Below are 14,219 nucleotides of genomic sequence, written 5' to 3'. Positions count from 1 at the left end.
TTTGGTTTCTCCTCTGGGGAGAAAAATAAGAAAGAGAGACGTCTTATGTCCACCAAAGGGCGAGAAAAGGGAGGGCTGCTGGCCACTGTCCGTCCTTCTTGCTTGCTCTTGGTACAAGGGCAGGAGCCAAAACTGATTCTGGCCCTATTCATACCAGATTCTCATGTTTTCCTACCAAAAGCCCTTATGGGGTTACTGGTGCTGAGCCAGGCAGGCAGCAGAAGCCATACATGTAGATCTGGGACACAAACTCGGGTTTTGGCATTTCCTATCCACCTTCAGACCTGAGCGGCAAGGCAAGGGAGCACACTGCACACATCCTGCTTTGGCGAGCCCGGAGCTGTGACCTGGGATGCTGAAGGGAGGATTCATCTTTCAGCTGGTCTCAGCCCAGATCCTTCCCTTGACCCGATCAGACACAGCTCCTGCTGAAACCCAAAGAGCTTCAACCCCTGGTGAGTGATGAATGTGTAAAATTACCCCGGGTTCAGATAAGATGGGAACCTGATTTCTCTTTCAAGAGCGCATCAAGCTGACAGCATAAGCTCTTTTCCTTTTTACCTAAGGGTAAACTGCCAGGATTTGTCCTCATTAAAAGGATAAGTGCACTGAACACAGCTCCATTCATTTCAAAGGCTGCCTGGTTGGCAAAAGCCAAACTGGTTCCTTTTTGATACCCTAAAGCCTAAATGTAAGGTTGGATTATGTTGCATCCTCTGTTTTTAATTTTATCTCTCTCTTTCTCTTCCTCTGGTAGAAGAGGCTGTAACCCACATGCACAGTTCCTACTTACTGAGGTTTTGATTCATTGAATGAATACCTGAATGATTTGGCTTTCTCTGTGTTCATTCCATGTGTTTTCCTGCCAGGATGAGCTGTGTCCTGGAGACGGGTAATTCCAGAGGTCTTGTATTGGGTAATTCCAGAATCTTTTATATTGTAATTGAATTAAAAAGCAGGTGCTTCCAAATCCAGGCAGTTACCTGAGAACTGACCTTTTTGTGGCCTCATTTGAAGATACAACAATCCCTGTGGCACTCAGCACTTTACTACCAGTTTATATGGCTGCGGTGGCATTTTATGGAGAAATATAGGGAGAAAAGTTTGTGACCATCTTTTGCATCCACCACTTCTCCTTACATTGCCCCACTCGCCTCTCCTGGCTGCTCTTCCCCATGCAGCCCTGCTGAGCTAGGCTGAGTTCATCCATGCAGACATGTGTGGCCATCCCTTGGGGCACTGTGTACTTGGTACCATGGGAACCTGCTGCCTTTCTCAGCCTCATTGCCACCTGCTCAACTCCATCAGCAGCATCTCCCAAGCCGACACCACTGCATGAAGCAGAAAGGGTGTAGCGTGGGGCAGAGAAGGTCATTTTGAGCTTGAAAAGGAGAGCCTTGTCTCTGAAATAAAACATTGAGACTAAGAATATCAAGGTAGCAGTACTCACCTACAACGTGACTATTTAAATTTGGGGGGGTTTTAGCATTGCAGTGATTTCTGTCTGTGGTTCGCATCAAAGTAGATAAGCTCACACACTGCAGTGTCTCTGCCACTTTGCAGCCATACGTGTCATAGAATCATAGAATAGTTTGGGTTGGAAGGGGCCTTCAGAGGTCATCTAGTTCCAACCCCCTGCAATGAGCAGTGACATCTTCAGCTTGATCAACCAGCAACCATAAGATCTCTTGAGACTTCCAAACTGATTTTTAACTAAGCCGTGTGGTTCAAACAGGTGCATTAAAGTGGCAATGGGCTTTTCTTCCAGCTTTTCCATGGCAATTAGTGCACTAGAAATCCCCAAGCAATGATAATCCACCACTTTCCAAAACAGGGCCCCTTGCTCCTTGGTATTACTCTATTGCTTCGACTTCATTTCTCTGCGAGCGAGTGCCTGATGTCAGTGTAACTGTGTTGTGATGGATGCTGGCCGAGCACAGCACTGACAGATACGTGCTGAAATGGTGTGAAAACGTTTGCAGCCAAAGCAAAGCTGGTGAAGGTTTGGCTTTCCACCAGCTTAGCTGGCGGGTGTGCAGAACACAATGGTTCAACTGCAACGCTCATAACACTGACAAGCAGTTCTAAGCATAGCTTTTGTCAGCAGTAGAAAGGAGATAGATCAAGAAGAGAAGTTCTGTGACACCCCTCAAGTCTTAGAAACCCTCTTTTATTGCTTTTTCCCCATCCCTCGTTGTACTTTTAGTTAAATGCTTAAGTAGGATGGAAAAGCTTTGATTCCTTGCTTCCTTGGAAAGAGCACAGCTGCATAAAGTATTGGGCACTTTAATCCAGAAACTTTATTTTTGGACATAAATAGTGAGAAGTCACCTCTTTATCTTCTCATCTCCTCTTCAGAAATGCTTTCTTTTTTTGCTCTATGAGCATCTCCTGCATCAAAGGAGAGCTATCAGATACTGCCATGGAAATCACATTGTACAGGAAAATGACAGTAAAAACACGTGCTTCCCGTGCTGCAGAGGTGAGGGGCAAAGGAGCAGGAGATCCTGGACACCCTTTGGACCAGTGCAGTTCTCCAGAGGCATGTACACTGAGGGTGATTTTTCACAACGGCATCTGCCCCGAGGTCATATTTGTCTGCTGACATTGCCTTGGGGGAACAGGAAGGGAGCTCCCAACTTCTGTGCACTTCTACAGCTGTGTGTCTTTGTGTCCATATTGAATAGTAGGAGAGGAGGTATATTAAATACAGAGGAGGCCATGGAGATGCTGCGAGGGCTGGAGCAGCTCTGCTCTGGAGCCAGGCTGAGAGAGCTGGGCTGGGTCAGCCTGGAGAAGAGAAGGCTCCTGAAGGGGAGACCTGAGAGCAGCTCCAGTGCCTAAAGGGGCTGCAGGAAACCTGGAGAGGGGCTTGGGACAAGGGCCTGTAGGGACAGGCCAAGGGGAATGGCTTTAACCTGGGAGAGGGGAGACTGAGATGAGCTCTTAAGCAGAAGCTCTTCCCTGTGAGGGTGCTGAGGCGCTGGCCCAGGGTGCCCAGAGAAGCTGTGGCTGCCCCATCCCTGGCAGTGTTCAAGGCCAGGTTGGACACAGGGGCTTGGAGCAAGCTGCTCTATGGAAGGGGTCCCTGCCTGTGGCAGGGTTTGGAACTGGATGAGCTTTAAGCTGCCTTCCAACACAAACCACTCTGAGATCATATGATACTAACTAATCCGGGCACAGGGATGTTACTGGTCATAAATCATCACTAATAAAGCCCACTATTTGCCTTTTGTCCTGGGGCAAAATGACAGTCATGGATGTACATGACAGTAGTGGATGGGAAGCAGACAGCCAGCCTTGCTCAAGGTGCAGCTTTGCCTTTTGCTGTCAATAGCTGGAAATAGGATTTTGCTGATGTTTCTCAAAGTAATAACTTGCAGCTATAGGACTCCTATGCTGTCTTCTGTCGGTTATGGCACATCCTTTTGCTATCGCAGCCTTGGGTGAAAGCACCGAGCAAAGGAAGCATGGGACAGGGTCTGTGCTGCTGCTGTTGGGAGGTTTGATGTGAAGGTGGCAGACCAAATATGACTTTGTTCAAGTGCTCGCACTCCTGCCCATGAACAGGAGCCTGCAATTGTGTTTGCAGACACCAGGGCAGTGCCATAGGGACCAGCAGGAGAAGATTCCTAAGGGCAGTTGCAGGATGAAATGGAGCACCAATACCTTGGTGGCCGTGTCTCACCATCCCCAGTGTTCTTGGTGTTTGCACTAATTCTGCCCCTTGAGATCCAAAATTACATACACAACCCAAACAACGTCTCTGTCCTTCCCATTCAAACCCCAAGGGCAAATCAGAAGCACATTCATGGCGTGGTGATGTTGGAGCATCCCTGCAGAGAGCTAGGTCAGGCACCACTGATCTGGTCCAGAAAGATCCAGAATGCAGAAGTGGGAACCCACCCTTCTGCACTGCATGGGCAAGAAGGCAGCAGTCCTCTTGGGAAGGTGGTAGCAGTGGTACGGACAGGAGAAGCCCTTCCAGCAATCCACCTGGGAAAGAGCAGAGCCATAAGGTGCGTGAGGTCCATTTCTATGGGGCAGCGCTAGTATTGTGCCCTCTGGGCCATATCTACTCAGAGGTGTGTAGGCAGCATGTTTACCAATGGAAACATATTAATATGACACTAATACCCAACGTAAGGATAAAATCAAATTGCATTGAAGACACAATAAGCTGTTTTGATAATTGAAGTATACACACAATTCAACTTGGATGGAAATGATCAGTCACAATTGTCCGTGTTAAATAGTCATTTTCCATGACACGCTCTTTGCAGTGGTATTCCTAAAACAGAATGACATCTTTTGGTGCATTCTCAATGGGTCTTTCCTGTTTTTTTTTCTTAGAATATCTCGCATGGTCATAGAAGTATATGATGATGATAGAAGCAATGTTCAGAAAAATGATGGGCAGCATGATCCAGTATGAATATCCATATGTGTGTTCCGATCCCACATGTGTCTGCAGAAAACCAAAGCATCCTTGGGCCAATTTGACAGACAGGCTGTTTTCTTCTATGCTCACAGGGAAAAGTATCATGGCTATAAGTGTGAAGATTCCTAGAAAACATAAGTACAAATGTTAGAGGTGAAGCTGTAGTAATACTTATGTATCTACTTGTAAACAGTCTACTTGAATTGGTTAGAACACCTGGAGTAGGACAAAGAGTTTTCCATTAGTAAAATAGGAGGGCATTTAAAGAACTTTTGTCCCACATAATAGTATCTACCGGGTGTTTTCACATTGGCAACTATAATTTCTGCTAAAGTGAATGGATTCTTACTGACTATTCTTAGATAAGGCCATTCAATATAATTGTTTCACACTGAATTTAGTGCTAAAGAGTACAATGTATTCACCCTTTGGGTGATTTCCAGAATGCCTATTTGATACAAGCCCAAATTCATGGAGTGCGTATTATCGCAACTGGATAAACCCTGAGCAATCTGGTCTGCATCCAGGGATGGCCCAGCTTTGCTCAAGAGCTTAAACTTAAAGACCTTGTGTTCTTTCCAACCCAAATTATTCAATGACACTGTGATGAGCCAAAATGAGATGCAACTGCTCTAGTGGAAGGTGTCCCTGCCCATGGCAGGGGGTTGAAACTGGATGAGCTTTAAGGTCCTTTCTAACACAAAACCATCTGGGATTCTATGTTCTGGATCTACTTCCTATAGCCTTCTGAATATCTTGTTTGGTCATAGAAATATATGATGATGATAGAAGCTTGGTTACTTTGGTGTGTAGCTAAGTAATGCTTTTACATTTCTACTTTCATAGTGCAGGCATAATCTCTGACCATTGGTGAGAAGATGTGTATTCCTTCCCCTCTAGGTTCACCCTCCTATACATGTTCATGCTGAAACAGGTTCAGGGTTTTTATTCAGGAGGACACTGGACTTTCATGGCATCTGGCAGGAGAATTAGGAACCTTCAAGATACACTCACACATCAAATGATGCATGAATTCTTATAGAGACGTGCCCAGGGCAAAATAGGCTTCCAGTTCATAGCACTTACAGGGCAGCAAAAAGTAGCCACAGTCTTCAGTCGACACGTTTGGGGGTTTACTTTCTCACTAATATTTACTTTGGCATGCTCATGGTCCTTTCATTTCAGGTCAAAGCTTGCAGATTCAGGCTGTGCAATGGGTGCTGGGCTTGGGAAACGAGCGACTTACTCATCTGCTTGTGTCAAAAGTTGAATGATTGTTAAACTTAGGCTTTTCCACACCTTTTCCACTGTGTTTCAAGGCATCCACAGCTGTTTCAGCATCTATCTTTGAATGCCGTGTTAGCCATGGTTGGAGAGAAAGAGTTGGGTTTCGCGCCCCCACTTGCACTTGCTGTCATTAAGACTACATTTATTTGCATGATTCCCTGTCACCAAGGTGTGGTTTTGGCAAAGGCAGCTCACAGAGTGTGGCCAAAGCACAGGATGCTGCTCAAAGGAGAACCAGCTCCAGCTCCACCAGTGAAGCATCTTCAGACCTGACTAGCTTTTGAAGGACAGAATATTCATAGTGAAGTACCCTGTAATCAGATGTTGTCTCCAAAGAAAGTTTTCCAAGTGTGAACCTATTATAAGAGGAACACAAAATCCGCTTGAGACAAATTGAGTGTGAGAGCTGGAGTCACTACCATAGCAAGGTGAAGAGGGTAGGAAGGCGCGTTGGGAGAATGAGGGGTTACACCCTCATTGGTACACGTTCAGGGACCTGTTTGACAGGGTTCACATCTCCAATAACTCTGTCTCTACCTTTCGTTTTCTCTGCTTATGGAGTGTTAAAGCTGATTTTCTTCTGTGAAAGTGTTATTTTAGAGAAGGAAATAAGTTTTACCATGACTCAGTCCTCCTAACTACCACAGCCTTGTGTTAATGCTGCTGCGGATGTATTTGACTCAACACGTGTCAGAAATGAAGCTAAAGTCCACCCTATGGATTAGACTTTAGAGGCTTAATTTAATATGCAGGTAATACCATAAAATAATGACGTAAAGTCTTAAAGAGGTTACAGACTGCAGTGTAATCACATCTAGTGCATACTTTTCTTTTGCAGTTTCATTATGCCATTATGTCATCTTATCCTTCTCAGTGTGCATCATGCATTAAACGACGCTGTACCTGTTGGGGCTTTTTCATTCATTTCATTTTTGCTGCTGGTGAACCCTGATTCCTACTGATGGAAGGTGTCACTTGAAGTAAATAATACTGTTTCACTGGTACTTAAAAGATAGTTTCCAGGTATCCCAGCAGAGGCAGTTAAAAACCAAACCCACTCAAACAGAATACTTTTCCAAGTGTTTCTTTTCACACATATACATACTTCATAATCTTGGAACTGATGACAGTTCAATATTCATCGATACTGTGGGCAGAAAGTGGTCAGCATGGGACGCGTTACTCACCACATAAGGAATTCCAGGTATAGACTCCAATAGGTCCCAGAAAGGTCTGGTAGGGATTACTGACAGTGTTAGTGCAGGTAAATCCAGAGCTCAGGAGGGAACTCAGTAAACTGAGGACCAGGATCACAATAATAGCTGTGATCATGCTTTTTGCATTGGTGTTGCTCAGGTTAGCTGCAACTGAAATACAATGGATTAGCATTGATAATCTGCCTTCCAGCACAGTCTGGTGGGTTCAGAAGAACTGATGGCTTACTGACATGGCTGTAATTAAAAGCTAATAATAGTGATTTGGCTGATCTGTAGCGATCGGGATGTAGAAGGAAGGGTAGGCTCTGACATAGCATTTGAACCCATATCCATAACGGGATGAAGGTACATTAGGGTGGAATAAGCACATGGCTGAACATCCTGCAGGCACACAAACTTTCTGAGCATCAGTTGGGTAGGAAACTTCTTTTCTGTAATACTTCTGTAAATCTTTCCTCTTGACATGGCCAGATAGAAATCTTATGCTTAAATCAAATCAGAAAAACAGATATTCCTCTGCCCATAGTTCCTGAGATGCCTGGTAACTTGTACAGATGCCTTTCTAAAACGTGGCTCCAATTGTAGATTATTTCCTTTTAATATAGCAGCAGTCCCCTCATAGGGAATAAACCTGACAAGGGGAACAGCTTCTAAAAGTCCAGTAAAGCCTTTAGCCTGAATTTGCAGGACAAACATAACTAAGCATGGTCAAGGCCAGGTTGGATGCAGCTTGGAGCAACCTGCTCTAGTGGAAGGTGTTCCTGTCCATGGCAGGGGTTTGGAACTGGGTGAGCTTTAAGGTCCCTTTCAGCCCAAACCATAACAGGATTCTGTGGTTTATGGACAGATGAGGCATGGTGGAGCTGGCGTTCCTATCCTGACTAGATCTGTCTCTTTCCATGTCCTGCAGAAAAGAATAGATGGAGGCAGTATCTGCTTCATTCTTTTGAAAGCAAGGAGCAACTCCTGCTTTGTTTTCACTGTAAGGACTGGGTGCACAGAGTGCTGTGGGTCCCAAGGCACTGGTGGCCCTGGGCTTATGTGAGGCCACGTGTCCATGAGCTGAGCATCCTGGCACCTCTCCTTTAGCTAACTACAGTTAATACACATAGATTATTGTGTACTGTAGCTTCTGGAGATATATGTGTGGAGATATATACATATATATATATGGCACATAGTCCCTCCAGGACTGTAATCAATTTATCGTTTTTGCCTAAATCCTTGTAGGTATTTGATATGATGCTGCTAAGTGAGTGCAATATACTCCAATTGTAATTGCAGTACAGCTGCTTTGAAATATATTATTCTCCTTTTAATTTAAAGCTTGAAAAGTCAGCTATAGCGTGCCAGTGGCTGCCTTGCCCAGTAACAAGTATGACAACGTTTTCAGGCTCTGTTCAAATGGGTGTTGTGATAGACAGCCATCCATAGGAAAACTTCCTTTCTCTGTAGCTTTTATTACAAAGCCATTACTGCAAAGTATTCAGTTAGAGCATAAATTGGAGAAATCATAGCAGGAAAAATAGTGAAAGCCCCATAAAAAGGAAATAATAACAAAAGGAGCTATTGGAAATAAATGGAGAGCCTCTCTCTCATTTGTGTAATATTGCTGGTAGAAGTTGATTTCTGTTTGAGGAAAATGGCAGGTAGGGATGTGTTATGGAAATCAGTTGTAAATGTAAGCAATTGTCCTAGAAGAATAGGAAAAACAGGCATTCAGGAGACATCACTCAATTAAATGGAAAAGAGAACGATGCTCGTTGTAGCATGCACTTACACTGAAGCAGCTTTACTGCTTGGGCACTGCCTAGCTCAAGAAATAAATCTAGAGCTGAATCAGACAGGTTTGTGTAATTTCCCCCTGGCAGCCTCACTTATTCTGTTCACTCAGAACATCTCCACAATTGCCTGGCTGTACCTACTGCTCCCCCTGATTGAGCTTGTCTATCTCTGACCGTGATCCGCAGCTCAGGGGATGTTATTCTGTCAGTCTCTGGCTGTAAGCACGCCTGCAACATCGCAGGAGTAAAGGCTTAACAGAAATGCTGTTTTCATAGAGGCAGATCTTTTCCTAAATAAAGCAGTCTGTGCAAACTGAAGGATTGCACAGCAGCTGATCTACTGAATGGGATTCATAGTAGCCCAGAGCTGGATAACCTCTGCATTGCTATAAACCAACCTAATTCCACAATGAAAGCAGAAGGTTTTGCCTTTGCCAAGGTCTCTCCTTAATTTTCTGATTCTTCCTTATTGTTTATTGTCATTTCATCTTTAACTCTTGAATGGATGGATGGATTTTTGCAAACTTTTACTGAACTGATTGTGATTGAGGCCCAGTTGCCAGCCTGAAAGTGTATTCTAAGCAGTGCTGCTCTGGCAGATTTTATGAGGTCTACGATCACTTATGATACACAATGAATTGTTCATTTAAAAACAAAGCCAAAACTCCCAAAACCAAACAAAACCCCCCAAAGCACAGCTCAGCTTTCTACTTCCCAGGAGCTCCCACAGCACATCTGGAAACCAATGACAACAATAATGAAGTCCCAGCAATTGTCAAGCAGTTTCCAGGTATTTTTAAAGTTAGCATGAACAGATTCCTCTCTGCTATAGCAAATTTCAAGGGCTTCTTCGAGTGCTGTTGGTCTCGCTGGTTGCCAACACGTGGATGAATCCTGACGTTACAGGACTCTCTGGGTGTGCCTCTTCCTGCAGCTTGCTCACAATTTTTACATGTTTGACTTGTAAACAAGCAAAGCTGATGCTCTTTTACAGACTATGAAGTTCATAGGTGGGTCCTTTCCAAGATAAATCATTAAAACACCTAATGAGGACTCTAAGGACTTAGGTTATTTAATAACTTTAGTTTCTGCCAGATCATTCTGCTCATCCCCAGAGCTTCCGAAGCATTTGCTTTGATTTATTGCTCTGTTAGGATCATTCATGGCAGTCTATTAGAGTCTACCCTGAGCAGGCATTTCACGCACTGTACACTTGCGGAAGCCTTATTCCTTTTTCTTTCATTTTTACACTCAGACATGTCTTTTAACGTTGTGGTTTCCAAAAGAATAAGCTATGGTCTTTGTAAAGATTATATGTTGATAATCTCATTTTGTATGGCCACAAATAAAAGCTAACCAGGGCTATTGCTAACACGTAATCTATATCCCTAAGCCATCATGTTTTATTTACACTTTCATGATTCCCATTCTGCTATTCTCACACCCAAATATGACAAAGCCATTTGAGCAACACCCTCAGGGTGCACAGCACAGACCCAAAGCCAAGGCTTATTTGCTGAGTGACAGATCGTGCTGTGATTTAAAAGGATGCTTTTAGCTCTTCTTATTGGTGTCTGAAATGTTAGAGAAGAGAAAGCACAGCACTTCATTTCTCCACAGCATAGGCAATCCATTTACTTAAGGATATCATAAAAGGAAAGACTTCTACTGTCTTAGGAGGATGTGATTATTTGAGTTTAAAACTAGTATGTACGCAGTGCTGTGAAGTATTTTTCCTGTTTCAAGAATGTACAGAATCATACGTAATATGTGACAATCATGCATCATATAAAGCCTAAGAATTAATGTTAAATCAGTTCATTTCACCTTGGATATATGCCCAACTCAACTAGGGAGGGATGTGGGCAAAGTCATATTTAAATTATTCATAAAGCATGACTTTGTTTTAGCAGCTGTTCAAAGCCACCAGTGACTCCTGAAGCTCGCTTGTTTTGTTCATCCCTAAACGGATATGTGAGAACTGAGATCATGTTTTATAAATGATAAGCACAAAAGCCTAAATCTAGTAGGGGGAAAACCACCACGATCACCACCAAGATTCGGATTGCCAAGAGAAGCTGTGGCTGCTCCATCCCTGGCAGTGTTCAAGGCCAGGTTGGACACAGGGGCTTGGAGCAAGCTGCTCTAGTGGAAGGTGTCCCTGCCCGTGGCAGGGGTTGGAACTGGAGGAGCTTTAAGGTCCCTTCCAACTCGAACTATTCTGTGATTCTATGATTCTATAAGATGCACATAAACCATACATAAAACTGAAATCCTTTCCTGATGCAAGTGGTCTGTGACTGCTTGTTGTTAATTGCAATTAAAATCTACCTGATGGTAGCTCTCAGGCCCTGGGTTTGGGCTGTACCAGCAGCTGTGCAGGCAAAGGCAAGACACATGCTACAGATACCTGCCAGACTCCATTCTTGCCCTGCAATCAGCTCTCCTGGTTTCACAGGAGCCTCGTTAAAACCAACATGAGTCTGCCCACATGATGCTACAAGGATGCTGGGGAGGGACTCTTCATCAGGGACTGTAGTGACAGGACAAGGGGTAACGGGTTCAAACTGAAACAGGGGAGATTTAGATTGGACCTAAGGAAGAAATTCTTTAGTGTGAGGGTGGTGAGGCACTGGAATGGGTTGCCCAGGGAGGTTGTGAATGCTCCATCCCTGGCGGTGTTCAAGGCCAGGTTGGACAGAGCCTTGGGTGCCATGGTTTAGTGTGAGGTGTCCCTGCCCATGGCAGGGGGTTGGAACTGGATGATCTTAAGGTCCTTTCCAACCCTAACTGTTCTATGATTCTATGCAAGATCTGTGGCTTCAGCCAACTGGCATGGGGAGATATAACCTTATAGAAACTATTTTTATAAATGCATATTTACCTTTCTAAAAATGACTTTGATTATTCTGATCTGATAGTAAATAAACTGGTTTGACCTGTGGTTTTGCATTTGTTCTGTAATGAACTTAATATATGCTGTATGTTTTGCTACCAACACTGCTGTGTTCAGGTTTTCCATAGCAACATAACCTGTTATGGTTGGAATTGGCTTGCCTGGTACAGCTTTGCTACTGTGGGAATGTGGGTTCCTGTTTGTACACATATACTTTCTACACTAAACTGAGTTGGGAAAGAGCTTGAAGATAGGAACCACACAGAGGTTTAGGTCTGCTGTGCTCTACCTTGGGGACTTCTCTGTGGTGGGACATCTTACAAGAGCCTACAAGAAAAGAACATTTCTTAAAGTACATCTCATGTTTTGAAATTGTTTGACCTTCTCTTCTAAATTTTCATTAGGCTTCTTCTGACTGGCTTTTTGCACTTCCACACGTGCACATCAGCGTTACTACTTTGCACTTGGTCAGGCAGGAAGATAGATAAAATGAGTGCAAATCCTTGATCCCTGCAACAGCTTTCGGGCTTATCTGCCTTTGGGCTTTGTGACTGTTTGTCTTCACATCAGTAGGGCTACTTGAGCATAGAGGTAAGTAAATCTTTGCTGAACTGGGTAAAACCAGTACTGAGTCTGTGATTTGTACTTGGTTCGAGTAATTTCTTGTTTCTGTTTCACTTTTTGATATGCTTTGCTTCTCATACTAGATTTTTCATGCTCATCTTAACGTTCATCACAGAATCCCAGCCTGGTTTGTGTTGGAAGGGACCTTAAAGCTCATCCAGCTCCAACCCCTGCCACGCGCAGGGACACCTTCCACTGGAGCAGCTTGCTCCAAGCCCCTGTGTCCAACCTGGCCTTGAACACTGCCAGGGATGGAGCAACTTCATAGGTGTAAAACCCTTTCTGCTCTTCCCGTTATTTTTAACTTTGTTTTATTCCCATATAATACTCCTATATATCTCTTCACTTATCTCTCCATTCTTCCATCCTCCTTAATTATTTAACCATTTTTATTCATTTTCTGCTATGACAATACTAAAATTGAGGATGAATGCCACAAATGGAAGATGCACAAAAAGTAAGATCTGTTGCCCATCAACATAAGATAGAGTTTCATTTGAATCTACTGGATGGTTGCTGAAAAGTTCGAATAACCCTGTTTCCAAATCTCATCTCAGTCATGGTAGCAAGGACTGAATACCACACATTGAGTGGGGGAAGAAAGGCCGTATAAAAGATGACAAGCTCTGTTGTAATTCACAGTCTAACATAAGAGGAAGAGACAGGAGCAAGCATACCTTGTGAAAATGCTAACCAAATGGTTAAGTTTGATAATGTCACTTAAAACTGGAATGAGATGCTCTTAAAGAAAGAGGTTAAAGGAATATTGTGGTTAACGTGTAGGCCCAGCACATGCATGAGCACTGTATCTATGTAAATTACTGTTTTACATGTTCTTTTCCCTTCAGCAGCCTCACAGAACCTTCTATAAAAATGATGCTAATTTGATAGTAGGTGGCAAAGTGCTTCAAGTCAAACAATATAACATAGTGAAATCTTAAAAAGCAACGGAAGGTGAAGTACATTTGTAATCCTTTAATAGCATGGTGAGTGTTGCTTTTCTCTTCCTCACTGACAGCTTCTGAAAATTCAAGTCAATTTTACATGAAGTTCTTATTTTGTCTTTTTCCCTTGTTTCAAGATCACAGGTAATCTGAAGAATTGCTATTGGCAAGAATCCAGCAGCATTTCTGTGTTTTTAGGTGCCTTATTTTATACCACTTGAATGCCCATCAGATATAGTTAGTCTTGCTCTCACTTAAAGCATGATAGCTACAGATCAGCGCAAGAAAGAGCTGTGGTTCCTACATCCGCCACCTGCATGAGCAAGAAACCACCATCCATTTCCAGGCACACCACCACTCACCTTTGAAAGTCTTCGATGAAAGCTGAAGTCCTGCATCGACAGATTGTGCACAGGTACCACTAAAAAGCCCATAGGTGAGGCTTACAGTAGTGCTGGAGTTAGTGCCCAAAAAGCGAACCTTGCTACTCATCCAGTGCTGGCTCGCCAACACAACGCAAATCACCACGAAGGAGCAAAGGCAGGTAAAAAAAGCAAAGCCAAACATGGCTGTTTTTGTCCTGGATGGCATTTTGGCAGAGCTTTCCCACCGGATCAGGGTATTTTCTTTGCTTTAGTCCTCCTTAGCATGAGGTTGCTTCCTCTTCCTTGCTATCAGTGCTCTGCTCTTTGTGCTGGCACAGAGCTACCCTGGTAAACTTTAATCGAACAGCAGTGGTCATAAAAATGTAAAATCATTGAACTTTGGTCTGGAGAAAAGGTGTTGCCATAGTTACAACACATCCAGCCTGGCAAAGGCCGGGAGGGATCGTCGGCAGAGGATTTATGGCTGTCCTGCCAAACCATGGCTTTGGATCATGGATCTGGAGACACAACTAGAGCCTGACCTCGGTGGGTTCCAGCTCTCCTTCCTGCTTCCTGCAAGGTTCTTTACTCCCTGAAAGGATTTTCCGGCCTGTTCTCACTTTTTCTCTTGAAAACAGGCTGGAAATTGTCATTGCTACAT

The 14,219-nt window shown here is 43.8% G+C and overlaps 1 protein-coding gene across 1 annotated transcript; it reads right to left on the bottom strand.

The window, feature by feature from the left end:
- Positions 1-4,291: 4,291 nt before the first annotated feature.
- Positions 4,292-13,784, bottom strand: CLRN3 (clarin 3; the record flags this gene model as incomplete). The annotated part of the gene is made up of 3 exons (XM_080621025.1): positions 4,292-4,566; positions 6,916-7,095; positions 13,556-13,784. The coding sequence occupies 3 exons, from the start codon at positions 13,782-13,784 to the stop codon at positions 4,292-4,294; spliced, it is 684 nt and encodes a 227-aa protein (XP_080477151.1).
- Positions 13,785-14,219: the final 435 nt, after the last annotated feature.

This window comes from Psittacula echo (genome assembly GCF_963264785.1).
Source record: "Psittacula echo genome assembly, chromosome: 6".
NCBI classification, from domain to species: Eukaryota; Metazoa; Chordata; class Aves; order Psittaciformes; family Psittacidae; genus Psittacula; species Psittacula echo.
Note: the sequence above shows the minus strand (reverse complement) of the source record. Positions and strands in the feature narration are given on the sequence as shown.